This window comes from Cryptomeria japonica, chromosome 3 (genome assembly GCF_030272615.1).
Source record: "Cryptomeria japonica chromosome 3, Sugi_1.0, whole genome shotgun sequence".
Taxonomy (NCBI): domain Eukaryota; kingdom Viridiplantae; phylum Streptophyta; class Pinopsida; order Cupressales; family Cupressaceae; genus Cryptomeria; species Cryptomeria japonica.
Genome location: NC_081407.1, coordinates 941,398,398 through 941,413,097, shown reverse-complemented (window position 1 = coordinate 941,413,097; position 14,700 = coordinate 941,398,398). Strand labels below are relative to the sequence as shown.

The following is a 14,700-nucleotide window of genomic DNA, read 5'->3' as shown; positions in this document are numbered from 1 at the left end:
GCTTTCAGATTGATTGTAACAAAAAATTATATTCTTGCTGTAGAAATCTGCATTACTCTCCTTTCATCTCTAATTTTGTAAAGTTGTTCAATAGTACTGATCAATCATTCTTGCTGACCTTATTTTGTAATTCCCACTGCATAAGTGGAAGAGGCTGGCTTAGCCGCCTTCTTACTTTGAAATTCAGTTTATGTACTCAGTCCTCCCACTGAATAAGTGGTCGAGTGATAAGTTTAATGCAATTGTCCTCCCGCTGAAATATGCGGTAGAGTGATAGTTTAATGTAATGTCCTCCCGCTGAAATATGCGGTAGAGTGATTGAATTTCAGTTTCTTGTCATTTTCCCTTGGTCAGTTTACCGCCAAGAGTTTGGTTTCTATCCTGCTGGATAAGCAGAAGGGGTTGGCTTGCCGCCCAGGCATTGTAATTTCAGTTTGATTATTGTTGCTAACAATCCCCAAAACACCGTATGCTCTCGCCCTCCCAGATTGGGCTCTCGGTGAACAAAAGGTGGAAGGGTTCCCTTTCAGCAGTTTGGATTATTTCTCTAACCCTAACGGGTTATGGTGATTGCTTGTATCTCTTATTGTTAAAAATTCAAAAAAAAAAATAACTGGGATATTACACACAATCACACGATTTTTATGAAAGAGAGAAGTCAATCATGAATCTATTGAAAAACTGTCGAAGAAGAGAACATGAGAAAAGGAAGAATAATCAATATAACATATCGGAATTTCCAGTGAAGAGGCACACTAAGGGAGGGGGAAAGGCACAGATAGTTACATCTGCACCGACAACCTCATATACACCGACAGTCGTAGCAACATGAAGAGTCACCAACGGCAAACAAGGCAAGAAAAGAACGGAAGCTAATGAAATAAATAAGGAACACTACATTGATGATCTCCATCGCAGCTATATCTTCAACAATCCTAGCATATGCAATAACTCCCAAAACAAGCAAGACCATAGGCCAGGAATATCCTCCCACAACAGAAGAATGTAGGCTTAAAATGATTAATTTAGCTCCACTACACCATAAGACAAAATTTCAGAAGAGTTTCCAACTCCTGTGATGTTTTTACACTCTTTGCAGAAACCTTCTTACCAACACATAGATCTTCTACTTCAATAGTTTGGTTTAATGCTCAAGTTCTTAGATAAAGGATGACTAAGAAAAATATCTTCGACTTATAGAATAACCAATCTTATATTTTCAGTTGTCCCCTGACAAGACTTTAAGGATATGTCAATCTCAATTAATGCTTTTATCTCCTTGTTGCTCAGCCATATGCTAGTGCCTCCTTGTGGTACTCCATCATATGCTTGTGTCTATTGGACATTTTGTCATTGATGTCAAAGATGAGAAGATTAATTGCTACTGATGTTATGTTGTCATTGATGTCAAGGCGCATGGACATGATCAGTAGAAAGTTGACATTGATGTCAAAGGTGCTATTGTAATCTGTTGTTCCAAGCAAAAGGCCAAAGGCCACCATATCACTATTCATGGCCGACTTCATTTATAATATGGCAGCAATGAAAGATGAGTTATTTGGTGAAATCACAGAGGCATGGAAAAGATTTAGAAATGATATTGTAAGGGCCGACGTTAGCTTGATAAATGGCTGCGATCGAATTTATGTTTGATGGAAGAAATCTCTATGTGAAATCATGGATTCAAAACTTACGATTAATAGGTATTCAAGATGGCCAACTTCTTCATGATTAAGGCCGTCTTCAAAGAGAGAAAAACAAATTAAAATAAAGTTTAATTGCTATTGTGAAGGCTGATTATACAAGAAGTTATTAAAGAAATGGCTGACTATATTAAGGAACCAAATTCATGTATGAAAGGAAAAAGGCATTTATAAATATGATTTGAATCAACCAAGTTTAATAAAAAAAACAATGATTAAAGAGGAGAGCAGAAATTTGTTAATGAGCAGACATCATATTAAGAAAAGCAGCGAATTCATAAAAGACAGCAAAATGAGCAGCAATTTACATATAGGAGACAGCGATTAAATATATTAAGGGGCAGATTTCTAATAATTAATGACAGCTCATTAAGGCAGAAATCAATATGATCACCGAAGCAAGGATTAATTTTGTGAAGGTAGCAATTCCATATTGGTAGAAGATAGCAATTATTTAAAAAAGGCTGTGACTATATTTTCTAAAGCAGCAGTTAGTATAGAGAAAAGCAGTGAATTAACAAAAGACAGCAAAATGAGCAGCAATTAACAAATAGTATACAGCGATTAAATATATGAAGGGGCAGATTTCTAATAATTAATGACAGCTCATTAAGGCAGAAATCAATATGATCACCAAAGCAAGTATTAATTTTGTGAAGGTAGCAATTCCATATTGGTAGAAGATAGCAATGATTAAATAAAAGGCTGTAACTATATTTTCGAAAGCAGCAGTTAGTATAGAGCTGTAATTATATTTTCGAAGGCAGGGATTAGTTCTTAAAATAAAAGTCATGTCCGTTCTACAAGGATATCACTTTTTCTAAGGGATATCTCCCTTCATGAAGAGACATAAGGTGTAAATAATGATTGAAGATTGTGAGACAGATGTCAAGAAAAAAAGTAATATCAAATACACAACAGCTGATCTATGGAAAGTATATAAGCAGATTTGACAAGGGGTACATATGCAGATTTGAGAAGAAAAATATATGGAAATAGTTGCATCAAATTTGTGAAGAATCGTATGAATAGAATATATATATATACTAAGTCACCAGGTTCGAATTTGAATTCGACGTTCGACAGCTTTGAAATTCAAATGAAGTTCGACAAGCAAAAAATTCGAGATGCATAAAATCCGAATTAAATTCGCCTTATGTAATTTAAATATTTAATTATTAGATATTAATATTAAAACAATAAGTAAAATAATATTAAATTTAAATATTTTAAATGTTAATATAAATAAAATAATATAAATTTTTTAATGATTGTAAATTATTAAAATATAAAATATAGGTTTTAAAAAAATTTAAACTATAGAAAAGCTTTAAAATAACTATATATAAGAAATTTTAAAAACTGCAGATGAAATCGCGACGGCCCATAGAGGATCATCACAACTTCGAGAAGACAGCAACAGAAGTGTTGTCCGCTAAGGATAAGGAGACACCAAAAGAGCGCAATGATGTATGGAGAAAATCGCAAGGTTCGTGGTCGTCGTGGTCGACTTAGCTCAAATTCGCAGGTTTCTATTCGACGGCATGCTTAACGCTTGTGATCCCATGGTGGCGAAGCTCCTCGCGCAAAACACTCCTCTCACCCACCATTCTGTCATCACACCTTGCAGAAATATATTATGCCCTAGCCGCGAGGAGGAGGAATTTTGTTGTCAAAAAAACCTAATTCAAAGTGTTCCATACGAATTTTAACGAACTTTATATATTTCTTAAATGTTCGCCGAACTTTGAACTCCAACCTTGAAATTCGGCAAACCCGGTGACTTAGTATATATATATATATATAAAGATCACTCAAGGGCAATAAAGAGTTTTGTGGAATGTGATGAAGTGTGGAGAATAGAGAAAAAGATATAATTAGATCTAGAAAAAAGAAATGGAGAGTAAATCAAATCTATATTAAAATATATGAAGAGAGTATTCATATCGTTAAGGGAGAAATATATGATCCACAATTTGGGGGCAGATTTGTAAGTAAAATTCAAGCAGACCTTAAAGCAGAATGATCAAGGGAAGTATTGCATTATTTGAGAGAATTTGTGAACAAAATTAGTTGCATCATAATTAAGAAGACTTGTGAAGGAAAGTGATTACATCACCTATAAACCAAGTCATGAAGGAGAGCACTTGTGTGATAACCATTAGATCATCCATGAGCAAAGGTGTGAAAGAAAGTACATTTATAATCAAATCTTTGTGAAGACAGTATCATACTTGATGAATTTGTGTAAAAGTAGGTTGGTGCCTAAAAATTGTGGGGGTTGGTGCCTATGAATTGTGGCAGTTGGTGCCTCCAATAGGTTTGTGCCTGCAAATTGAGGGGATTGGTGTCTCCTGTGGGTTGGTGCCTACAAAGTTTGTAAAGGAAAATTTATAGAAGCAATATTTTGCCATGGTTTTCTCTCGTAAGCATTTCCACGTAAATTATGTCCTCTACTTATGTCGCATAATTGCTGCATCTTATGTTATTGATATTGTGCACTTGATATACTTATAGTATTAAGTTTGAAAAAGTAGAAAATAGTATTGTACTGATTCAACCCCCGCCCCCCTCTCAGTAAAATCGTGTTTTTATCAATATCTCTTGGTGGTTCTCAGCAAAAGCTATAACTTTGTCACAATTTTTACATTAATATATCATCTTAACTTTTAGATGACAAAACGAATGTATAATTCATGCAAAAAGAAAGTAAGTACAAATGGTTTTAAATCTAAAATACTCACTTTAGAATTAGGCTTTTGTCCAGAATCTGGTGAGACACACTTCCAGACAACGAATTATTCTGCACATACCTGCCACATCAAGAATTTTCTATCTAAACATGCCATGGCAAAGCACTTGATTCTCTTATCAAAAAATGCATAATCATAATGAGCCAAGCAAATGATACAAATGTGAAAGCCTTTTGTAAATAAACAAAGGGCAGCCAAGAACATTAACCTAAAATAGCTTCCATGTAAACTCTATACAACTTAAGAACTTTGTGAAATCTGAATTTTGGACTTAAGACTAATCACGGGATTGAAAAAATATCTCATGAGCAAGTAATTTTTTTTTTTATATCAGTGTCATACAGTTCTTTCAGGTCTGGTAAATCAGCCAAAGATACAGGTAGGGAACCCTTTAACTGGTTGTCTTCAAGATGCCTGCGATGACCAAACTGCATGTTAAGCTTCACCTATGAAAAAACAGAATATGAGGAAAACAGTATAATCCAGGGCATATTTTTTGACTTACAATCTCTGTAGCTTAATTAATGCACTAAAATCAGGTATCGGACCATTCAAAGAGTTGTGATCAAGCAACCTGCAGAGTATAACCAGGATAACAAACTCAGAAAATTTATTTATGCAACAGATATGCATACAAGCATGTAAGGAAGCCCTCCCCATGCTAAAAAGAGTAATTTTCTTTACTTACAGATCAGTCAAGGCTGTGAGATTCAATATTTCTAGAGGTATCTGACCTGACAAGTTCTTTCCTGAGAGAAGGCTACATCCATGCAAACTTGCATAAGTAAGACTCATATTTTGCCAAGTTTGACATAATTGATTTAAGAGTTACATTTTAACCAATCAAAGCACAAACTTACCAACCCAGTATTCACAACTTAGCAGACAAAATTTTGTCAATCGTACAACAAAGTTTTTAAGTCTTTGAAAGATAAAACCTAATTTTAAAAAACCTGTGTATGAACAACTATATACATTGCAGTAACCCTTGGTTGTCCATCTGAGCTACACCGCACCCATGTCCATGGAACTGGCAAGCAAGGATCTCCACCTTCAAGTGCCCAATCTGCTGAAGGATATAAGGCAATCAAGCTAGATAGTGCAGCAGCTGCAGAGCCAAAGAAAAGAAGTGTAATGAATTGCCCAAGCTTCAGAATGATACAAGCAGGAAATGGTAGCAGAATTGTGACAGGAAACAATATGTACCATCTTGTGTGCCAAAGTTTATCGTCACATACTTGTTTACCTCCAATGCATTCAAAATTGGACCTCGAGATGAGTCCCGCTTTTTTACAAATGCAAATGACACTACAAATGGAAGTGATACATTGGCATACCCTGGCTCATATAATTTGTAGCTGCCTTGAGCATTCTCCTGAACATTGATGGTCAAATTATTATAATCGGGTACATTTGGGAGATTAAGTTTAAATTTGCGAGCTTCTCTTGGGCCTAAATCCTCAATTTCAGCAAAATAAGAGAAAGCCCAGCCATATCCAGGAAATCCATCCAAATCTGTCCGATATGACAAAAGTCCCCTTTCACCTACAACAGCTGTTTGCATCACTTTCTCTGGAGGGTACTCATCTCTTGCAGTATCAATGGACCGATTCGTTTGAATTTTGGTAGTGCCCGAAGCTACATCTACTAGAAAGTTTGCCCTTTTATCAGCATCAGACTCCCAAATTCTATCATATGGATCATCTGGATATCTGGTATCAGACAACAATGCCCATTCAATAGATATATTATAACCACAAAAAAATTGTCTACAGAGAGAGAGAGAGAGACAGATTATTTTATGACAATCATGTGCAAATAACAGTTTTCAGGACTACTATTCACTACCATACAAATCTAACAAAATAAGACTTGCCAAATATCTGTAAATAGAAAGAAAAAGAACAGATTAGAATGATCAGGCTGTGAAAAGCTGCTCAGATGGGTGTTTTACTCGATTCCTTTACAAATTTCCATGTGGATTGTATTGTTTCTTTTGATATAAATTTCTTATATAGATGCATTTCAACTTCCAGTTTCCTGTCCTTATGTGCTAGTATTTGTTTTCTCCTAAAGACAATTTGCGTTCACATACATGCACCTTGGGCTGTATGCGCTGTTCAAATTGTTTGCATCCATTTTCCAAGTGTTCTTTAAAATTTCTTTCAGCCGCTTCTACATTTTTTCTCAAGTTGTTTTAAGTGTCTTTCCATTATTCTTAAAGTCTACTTAATCCATCTATACGAAATGATTTTTCCTAAACTTTATGCCACATAAGTTGATGAGTTCATCAAACAGTGACCTGGAGGAATGCATCAATAGTGTCTGCCTTAAACCCTATATCCACATGTTAAACCTATACAATATGTGGAAAATACTATGTTGACAGTTCTGGTTCACAGACAGTTTGTGAATACAGGAAAAAAAAACGAGGTGGGGTTCGTTTTGGATTTGTCTATACAAAAAAATGTAAACAACAAAAATATATATATTTGCAGCAGAAACAACATATATTTCTTAGTATTTTTATATATAAGAATATTTAGAAACTTTATAATATATTAATAAAATCAATTACTGATTTAATAAATATTTATATGATAATAAATAAATATTAATAATTTAATATAATAATATTGTTATTATAACCTATCAAAAAATAATAAAAATATTTTTTTTGGTCGGTAATATATTTTATCAATATTTAAAATCAGAAGTTTACATTCATTTACAAATTTCTTCAAAATGAACTGGCCAAATTTTAAAAACCAGAACCATCCCAAACCATCCTTTTGTCAAAAAGACCTAACCCATACCAGCCCATATACAAAACCCCTACGCCTATTACATTCACCTCAAAACTGTAAAACTACCAGTACAAAAACCAAAATGGCTTTACAACAGCTCAAAACCGAACATATTACAGGCTTGAAACAAAAAGCATCCCAAAAAACCAGAGAGATTCATACTCTGTGGCCCTGCATGGGTACATTCACCCAGAAGTCTTCCAATGCAAATTTTCCTCCCACCAATCGCTGCTTCTCCACCCACCGCTCCCACCACCTATTTCCCATGCCCATGTTGGCCCGCCACCCCCACTTCTTTCAGTTGAAGAAATTGCAGCAATTGTTTCTACCCCACCGCCATTTTTGCCCTCCTCAGTTCCCGGTCTTCCTCAAATTTCCATTGAATGAATGGCATCAGGACAGGAACACCACCTTCTTTTGTTACCTCCCCATCCTCAAGATCAAAGTCTATACCTGGGAGTCTGGGACGGCCCTCACAAACACAGGTTGGAGGCCATACATCCAGTCCTCTCCCACACATGCCTTCAACACCCATTCCATCTCCTCCTCCCCAATCTCTAGCCCCCAGGCCACCACCATGGATACAATATCCATGTTCATGTGATACCGGTTTTGTGTCTCCATGAACACCTTCCCCAATAGCGTCTCCAAGGCCTTCAGAAAATCTTTATCCTCATGCTTGAAAATTGATTTGAGCCTCTTTTCCATAATCCTTCCTACAAACACTAGTTGCTGTTTCAGAGTGTAAAGCGAGAAAGTTGCTTCCATGTTGTATTTGTGATGCCTCCCATCACCAACAATCTCACCACACAATATTCTCCAGGTAATACTTGATCCCTTTATATCCTTCTCCCAATGGCTTACCTCCTTGCCATGACATAAATGCTTTCCCAAAATGCTGGTGTCTGGTCACTACAATGAATCGAGTGCCAGATCTCAATAATCTTCAAACCTCTCCACCACCTTCAGCATTTAATGAAATTGCCCATTTGGACAATGCATCCGCCACCTCATTCCTAGATCATACCCCATGCAAGATTTGAAAACCTTCAAAAGAGGTTATGATTTTTTTGGCAATTAATATACACTTTTTCAAATGTCATGCATTTATCTGGCCTTCTTTAATGGCATTGATAATAATTAATGAATTGACTTCAAGTGGAATTTTTTATAATCCCATTTTCTTCCTGACTTCGAGAGCCTTGATGGCCGCCATTGCTTCAGCTTCATTATTCGTTCCATCTGTCAACTTGCTCGCCTCATAAGCCAGAATGTTTCCTTCCCAATCTCGAACCACCCAACCAGCACCTAATGGGCCGAGGTTGCCTTTTGAGGCACCATCAAAATTTATTTTGGCCCACCCTTCCGATGGTCTTGACCATTCCATCTTCCCTCCTTTCTCCAATCCCGAATTAACCCGAGCAGGCCTATTAATAGGCCAAAAACAATAATAATATTATTATTAGAATATATATATAATAATATGATATTATAATATATTAATATATATAAATATTATAATGTATAGTCAGCTTTTTATTCCCACCATTACATCAGATAATTCTTCATCTGCAGCTCTTTCCCCATACCCCTATATAATCTACCACTATTTAGCCAGACATGAAAGTAAGTCACCACCAAATGTATATAGGCATCTAACTGCAACCTATTGCCGGCCCAAGGCCAGAATTATTAAACAACATTTATTTCTTTGTGGCAAGAAATGAGAAAAAAAATCAACAAATCTAGGATCCAGATCAAACCGGACTCAGATCGGATGGTTTGGCCCATGAATCCTTAACATAGGGAAAATACACAAATGAATATATACTGATAAGAACATAACTTGTAAGTACACATGTAGAGAAGGATAAAGAATATAGCCCGAAAATGTAAACGATAAAATTTGTTTAGATACTTGTTTACCTCCAATCTAGGTTGTCATGAGACTGATACTAGTACTGGTACAGGAGATTGGTACTATACCAATACATCTATTTTTTGAAAATAGGAGACGGGGGTACTTGGAGACGCTATTTTTTTTCATATAATTTAATAATTTATAGAAATATCATGACATTAAACTTTCAGCACTACAAATCCTTTGGCAAGGGTATACCCAAATACTAAATAGGCAATGAAAAATATGAAAGAGAAAAAGGAAGCATCAAACACCCAACAACAATCTAGATCATCTAGAAATAGGCAATATACGATAAAAGGAGCAAAGAGTTCATTTAGACAAAAACATCCATCAAAAGAAAAGGAAACTTCATAGGAATCAATTAGATTCAACAAAGTGTATATGAGAACTATAGGCAAAGGCCCAAACCAACAAGTTGAATCTTTCAACATTGCAAATCCTTTTGCTAAGTGTAATCATATATATGAGAATACGAATATAGACATACTCACGAGAATGAAAACAGAAAAATGTATTATTCTAGCCTATCAAAAAACAATAATAGTTAATTACAATATATATAACAATACTATGATATTATAATATATTAATATAAATATATGAATATTATAAATATGTATATTATAATATATATTCAGCTTTTTATTCCTACAATTGCATCAGATAATTAAAAATCTGCAACTCTTTCCTTAAACCCCTAGACAATCTACCACTATTTGGTTAGACGTGAAACTCGATCACCGCCCAATGTATATAGGAGTCTAGATACAACCTATTGTCGTCCCAAGGCCACAATTATTAAACGATGTTTCTTTGTTTGTGGCAAGAAATGAGGAAAAAAAACCAACAGATCTAGAATCCAGATCAAATCGGACCCAAATTGGATGGTTTGGCCGATGGATCCTTAACATAGGGAAAATACACAGATGAAGATATAATGATAAGAACATAACTTGTAAGTCTACATGTAGAGAAGCATAAAGAGTATAGCCTGAAAATGTAAACGATAAAATTTATTTAGATACTTGTATACGTCCAATCTAGGTTCCTAGGAGATCAGTTATAGCACAGGAAACTAATATTGGTACCTATGTGTCTATTTTTGGAAAATAGGAGACACGGGAACTTGGAGATGCTATCTATTTAAATATGATTTCATAATTTATAGAAATATCATGACATTAAACTTTCAACACTGCAAATCCTTTGGCAAGGGTATGCCCAAATACTAAATAAGCAATGAAAAATATCAAGGAAAAAAAGGAAGTATCAAACACCCAACAACAATATAAATCATCTAGAAATAGGAAATACAGGTTAAAAGGAGGGAATTCATCTAGAACCAAAAAAACATCAAAAGAAAAGAAAAATTCATAGGAATCAATCAAATTCAACAAAGTGTATAAGAAAACTAAAGGCAAAGGCCCAAACCAACAAGTTGAATCTTTCAACACTACAAATCCTTTTGCTATTCTGTTTGATCATACATATGAGAATATGAATATAGACATACTCACAAGAATGAAGAAAGAAAATGTATTATCACAACCAAATTCCCAACTCGGGATCTAGTAGAATTCACACCCGTTGTGTATACCACAAAGTCTACATAAAGGAATTAAAAGAACGGCAGCAAGAATATTAAAAATATGAATATCTTATGCATTTTGCATCGAACTGCAAATAGCAAATGGCAAAATACTTGTGGTCTTGTCAACTCGCATTGGCTCCTGCCCTACATCGGCTCACATTTTCCCTTGCGATTATTTTTTCAGCATCCCAATGTGTTTAGCTTTTAAGTTTAAGGTTTTTTTGATCTATTTGTGTGGGAGACAACACCTTTTGCATGGGCAAATATGGAAATCTTCGAGGGACTACGGCTGAAAGTCTCCTACAACAAAAGATGTCTCAAGCAAGGTCTCTAATACTGGAGACGCGTCTCGATCTCCGAGACGCATTCCTTTCTTTATCGTTGAATCAATCAAAATACCATAGAGATGCACAAACTTCAATTGCATAAATGACACCAAAAGCATGTATGGAAATTAGGGTTTTCTGAATGTCAAAAGGGAAGAAGAGTTTCCACAACTCACACTCCGAAACAAGTTAACACAGCATATATGTGAGAAAGTCACAAAACACATGCTTATCATGAAGGTAAGAAGACATACACAACATGCACAAGTTGAAGAGATGCAAGAATGATAATTTTAATTCATTCATAAGCCAACGGCCAAACTTACAGTGAAAAAATGCAAGAAAATATACAAGTCTTCCTAGGAGGTTGGGTTACATGTGTAAATTGGGCTGTCGGGCCATTGCAACAGCTAAAATAAAATACTTTCTTGGTTGAGAGAATAACAGGATTAGATTAAAATGTGTCCTAAGATAAGACATAATCTTATGTATATAAACACTTCCAAGATACAAATAAGTGACATGGTGTGTTGTGTTTAAGGCATTATGGTATAGAAATCCTCCAATTTGTTGCATTAAACCTCTGATCAAATTGTAACATGTTTGACATTCACAGTTTTATGCATCTCACATCCAAAAGCATATGAGTAAGAAATTCATGCACATGCACCAGAAGAATTACAGCAATATTGATAACGTTGAATGAGTTTTGCATCTTTCAAGCTGCAAGATTTATGCATTTTTACTATAGACAACAATTTATGCAGTGTATAAATGACAGATATAAAAAGCATGGCCTAATACCTACTGAGTAGTCCCATGTGTATTACCTGATTGAATCATTGTTGGAAGCACCAAAGTTTATCCTTGCTGAAACATGAAGAAAAAATTGAGTTTCGAAATCTGTATAGTACATGGATCCATTAAATTGACGAAGTTCAAGAGTGGAAATAAATGGGGTTCCAGTTGAAGCATTTGATAGGCACACACTTATGGAACTAGACTGAGCTAATAAGATCAACTCTTTTATTTTTGGGATGTCAATGTCAGATATTGCAACTGTTGACCAGTAGGTTGCACCAAGCGAGATGTCAAATGTTGGATATGTACTACTTTTGTCAAAGTTCCCATACAAGAAAGTTGCTCTTACAAGGTACCTTGTCCGTTCCTTCACATGCAATGTGTAACAGTATTTCCTTTCATCAGCAGGGAAGTATCTTACAGTTTGATAATGCTTTCTAGTTTCACCCGTAACTGAGATACTTGCTACAAAACCTCCAGAAATGAAACTGTCATCAGGAATCCACTGAAGTCCGTTTCTATCTATTGAAGCATGTTTCCCTCCACAATCCAGACTTATAAAACCTACTTCATGCAAAAAGAGTGAGGCTTCAGTAAAGTTACACACCAAAGTTTCAAGATAAGTGCAGGTAAATAGTTTCCATTGGAATCATCAGACAATTAATAATATCTATTGCTTTGAAAATACTTCACGTAACCCTTCAATTTTGAACAGGATAGAAATATGTAACAATCAAGGAAAGGAAAATTTGGATAAACAACAAACCTAGCACATTCTCACTAATTCAGTAACATCAGCAATGCAATGGAAGAATAGAAATAACAGAAAAGTTAGAAAACAATTGTATATAACTAATCCTGAACTTGTAAATGGGCCCGGACAGGATACTGTAGGAAAGAGAATGGGATAATCATTCATGACTACATGTGCTCCTTTTTTCATAAATGCTCTGAGCCTGCAAAAGTCACAAATGTGTGGATTTTGACTCCAAAACAGTACCTTCAGAAACACCTTAGTTACTTAATAGAAAGCCCAATCACCCAGACATGTTAGTAGGTTCAAAATGGTCATATCTAGCACAAAATTTATAACCTGATAAATCCTCAACAGAACTTCCACTATAAGAATAAAATGGACAATTGATGTCTCTGAGAAAATTACTCCCCTCCAAGTATTTCCAAAGTTTGCACTACAGGCAGAAAGGTCTATAGAATTCAAGTCATTAAAGCCACAGAAAAAGAACAAAAACATGTGTCAATCAATAAAAAACCTAAAGCAGCCAATAATTCAGATTTGCATGGAAACAGATATGATTACAGTATCAAATACAGATAAGTAGAATTTTCAAGATTCTCTGATACAGATACTGCAAGATCCAACTCTTATAAAAATATACATATATACAATTATCTATACATTGAAGGGTATTGAGCATAACTTCAAATTTTTATTTTGTTATATTATGTTTGTGCGTGTGCATGTGCATGTTTGTATAGTTTCTTATTGTTTCTTTTTTTTCAAATTTTGAATGGTTTCTCATAAACCCTAAACCGGATGGGAATGAATCTGGCAGCTCTAATAGTTTGATGATTGATCCATATCCACAACATCACTCCATGGTAACCAAATGCATGAATGAACTAGTTAATGTTTGGAATACATCAAATACTAATAGCAAAATGCCTATATGAGTTAGGAATTAGATTTAAATACAAAATCACTTGCTAAGTTGAAGATGGATCGTTGGCATTGCTAAATTCAATTCAAACCATCCTAAAAGTATAGAGATGGAAGAGAACCAAAGAATGTCTTCAGCATGTGCATTGTGTAATGTATTTCTTATGGTGGCTCATGTATTAATTTAAATCTGTCCCAATTTTGCACAAGGTCTTTGCATTGCCTCCACAACCAACCCTTCTCAATTAATTGTTTTGTAGAATTGATGCTTGTTTTCCACGTTCAGTTGGCTTGGGCTGTGGGGCCTCGGGAAGCTCATGTGACTGAGCCTTAAGACTGGCCATCTACTTGCATTCATACATTTAGCTCCCAGCCTGAACTTCCTCTCTCCCTAGTCATTCTCATTTTCATACCCATTTGTGTCAATCTGCTCCGTTGATATTGTTCCCAAGCTAGACTTCCTTTTTCTCGTATTGCCTGTTCTTTTCTAGAGTAATATTGTTTTCTTATATTAAATGAACTTACAAGAGAATTACAAATAACATTTCATTGTCATGCATCGTTCTGCCACTGCTAGTAATTGATATCAGTTCTTGTACCTATTTACCTTTTGTGTGTGTCAACTTGCAACATATTAAGACTGGCCATCTACTTGCATTCATACATTTAGCTCCCAGCGTGAACTTCCTCTCTCCCTAATCATTCTCATTTCCATACCCATTTGTGTCAATCTGCTCCTGTTGATATTGTTCCCAAGCTAGATTTCCTTTTTATCGTATTGCCTGTTCTTTTCTAGAGTAATATTGTTTTCTTATATTAAATGAACTTATAAGAGAATTACAAATAACATTTCATTGTCATGCATCGTTCTGCCACTGCTAGTAATTGATATCAGTTCTTGTACCTACTTACCTTTTGTGTGTGTCAACTTGCAACACTCTCCTTTTCTGTTGGAAGAAAATGGTATATGCCCTTGTTGAAACTCTGTCATCAACACCAAGGACCATGTCACACCTTACTCTTTCTGCAGTTTAACCAAGATTTCCGAACATGAAATAGCCTGCAGTGCTCACCTTCTCCAGTAGAATGACATGGCACATGCTCCTGCTGGAACTCT

General features: G+C 35.2%; 1 protein-coding gene across 3 annotated transcripts in view; it reads right to left on the bottom strand.

Annotated features, from left to right (window-relative positions):
* The window catches only part of LOC131072947 (probable LRR receptor-like serine/threonine-protein kinase At1g67720), a 132,575-nt gene that overhangs the window by 54,677 nt on the left and 63,198 nt on the right, over positions 1-14,700 (bottom strand). For 2 of the 3 annotated variants that reach the window (XM_059217022.1, XM_059217023.1), the window contains 7 exons: positions 11,935-12,472; positions 5,663-6,168; positions 5,432-5,564; positions 5,145-5,216; positions 4,962-5,030; positions 4,799-4,870; positions 4,448-4,516 (listed from right to left, as the gene is read on the bottom strand). In XM_059217022.1, the coding sequence (XP_059073005.1) occupies positions 4,448-4,516; positions 4,799-4,870; positions 4,962-5,030; positions 5,145-5,216; positions 5,432-5,564; positions 5,663-6,168; positions 11,935-12,472 (1,459 nt within the window). The remainder of the gene's footprint in view (positions 1-4,447; positions 4,517-4,798; positions 4,871-4,961; positions 5,031-5,144; positions 5,217-5,431; positions 5,565-5,662; positions 6,169-11,934; positions 12,473-14,700) is intronic. The other variant, XM_059217024.1, reaches the window with a different exon arrangement.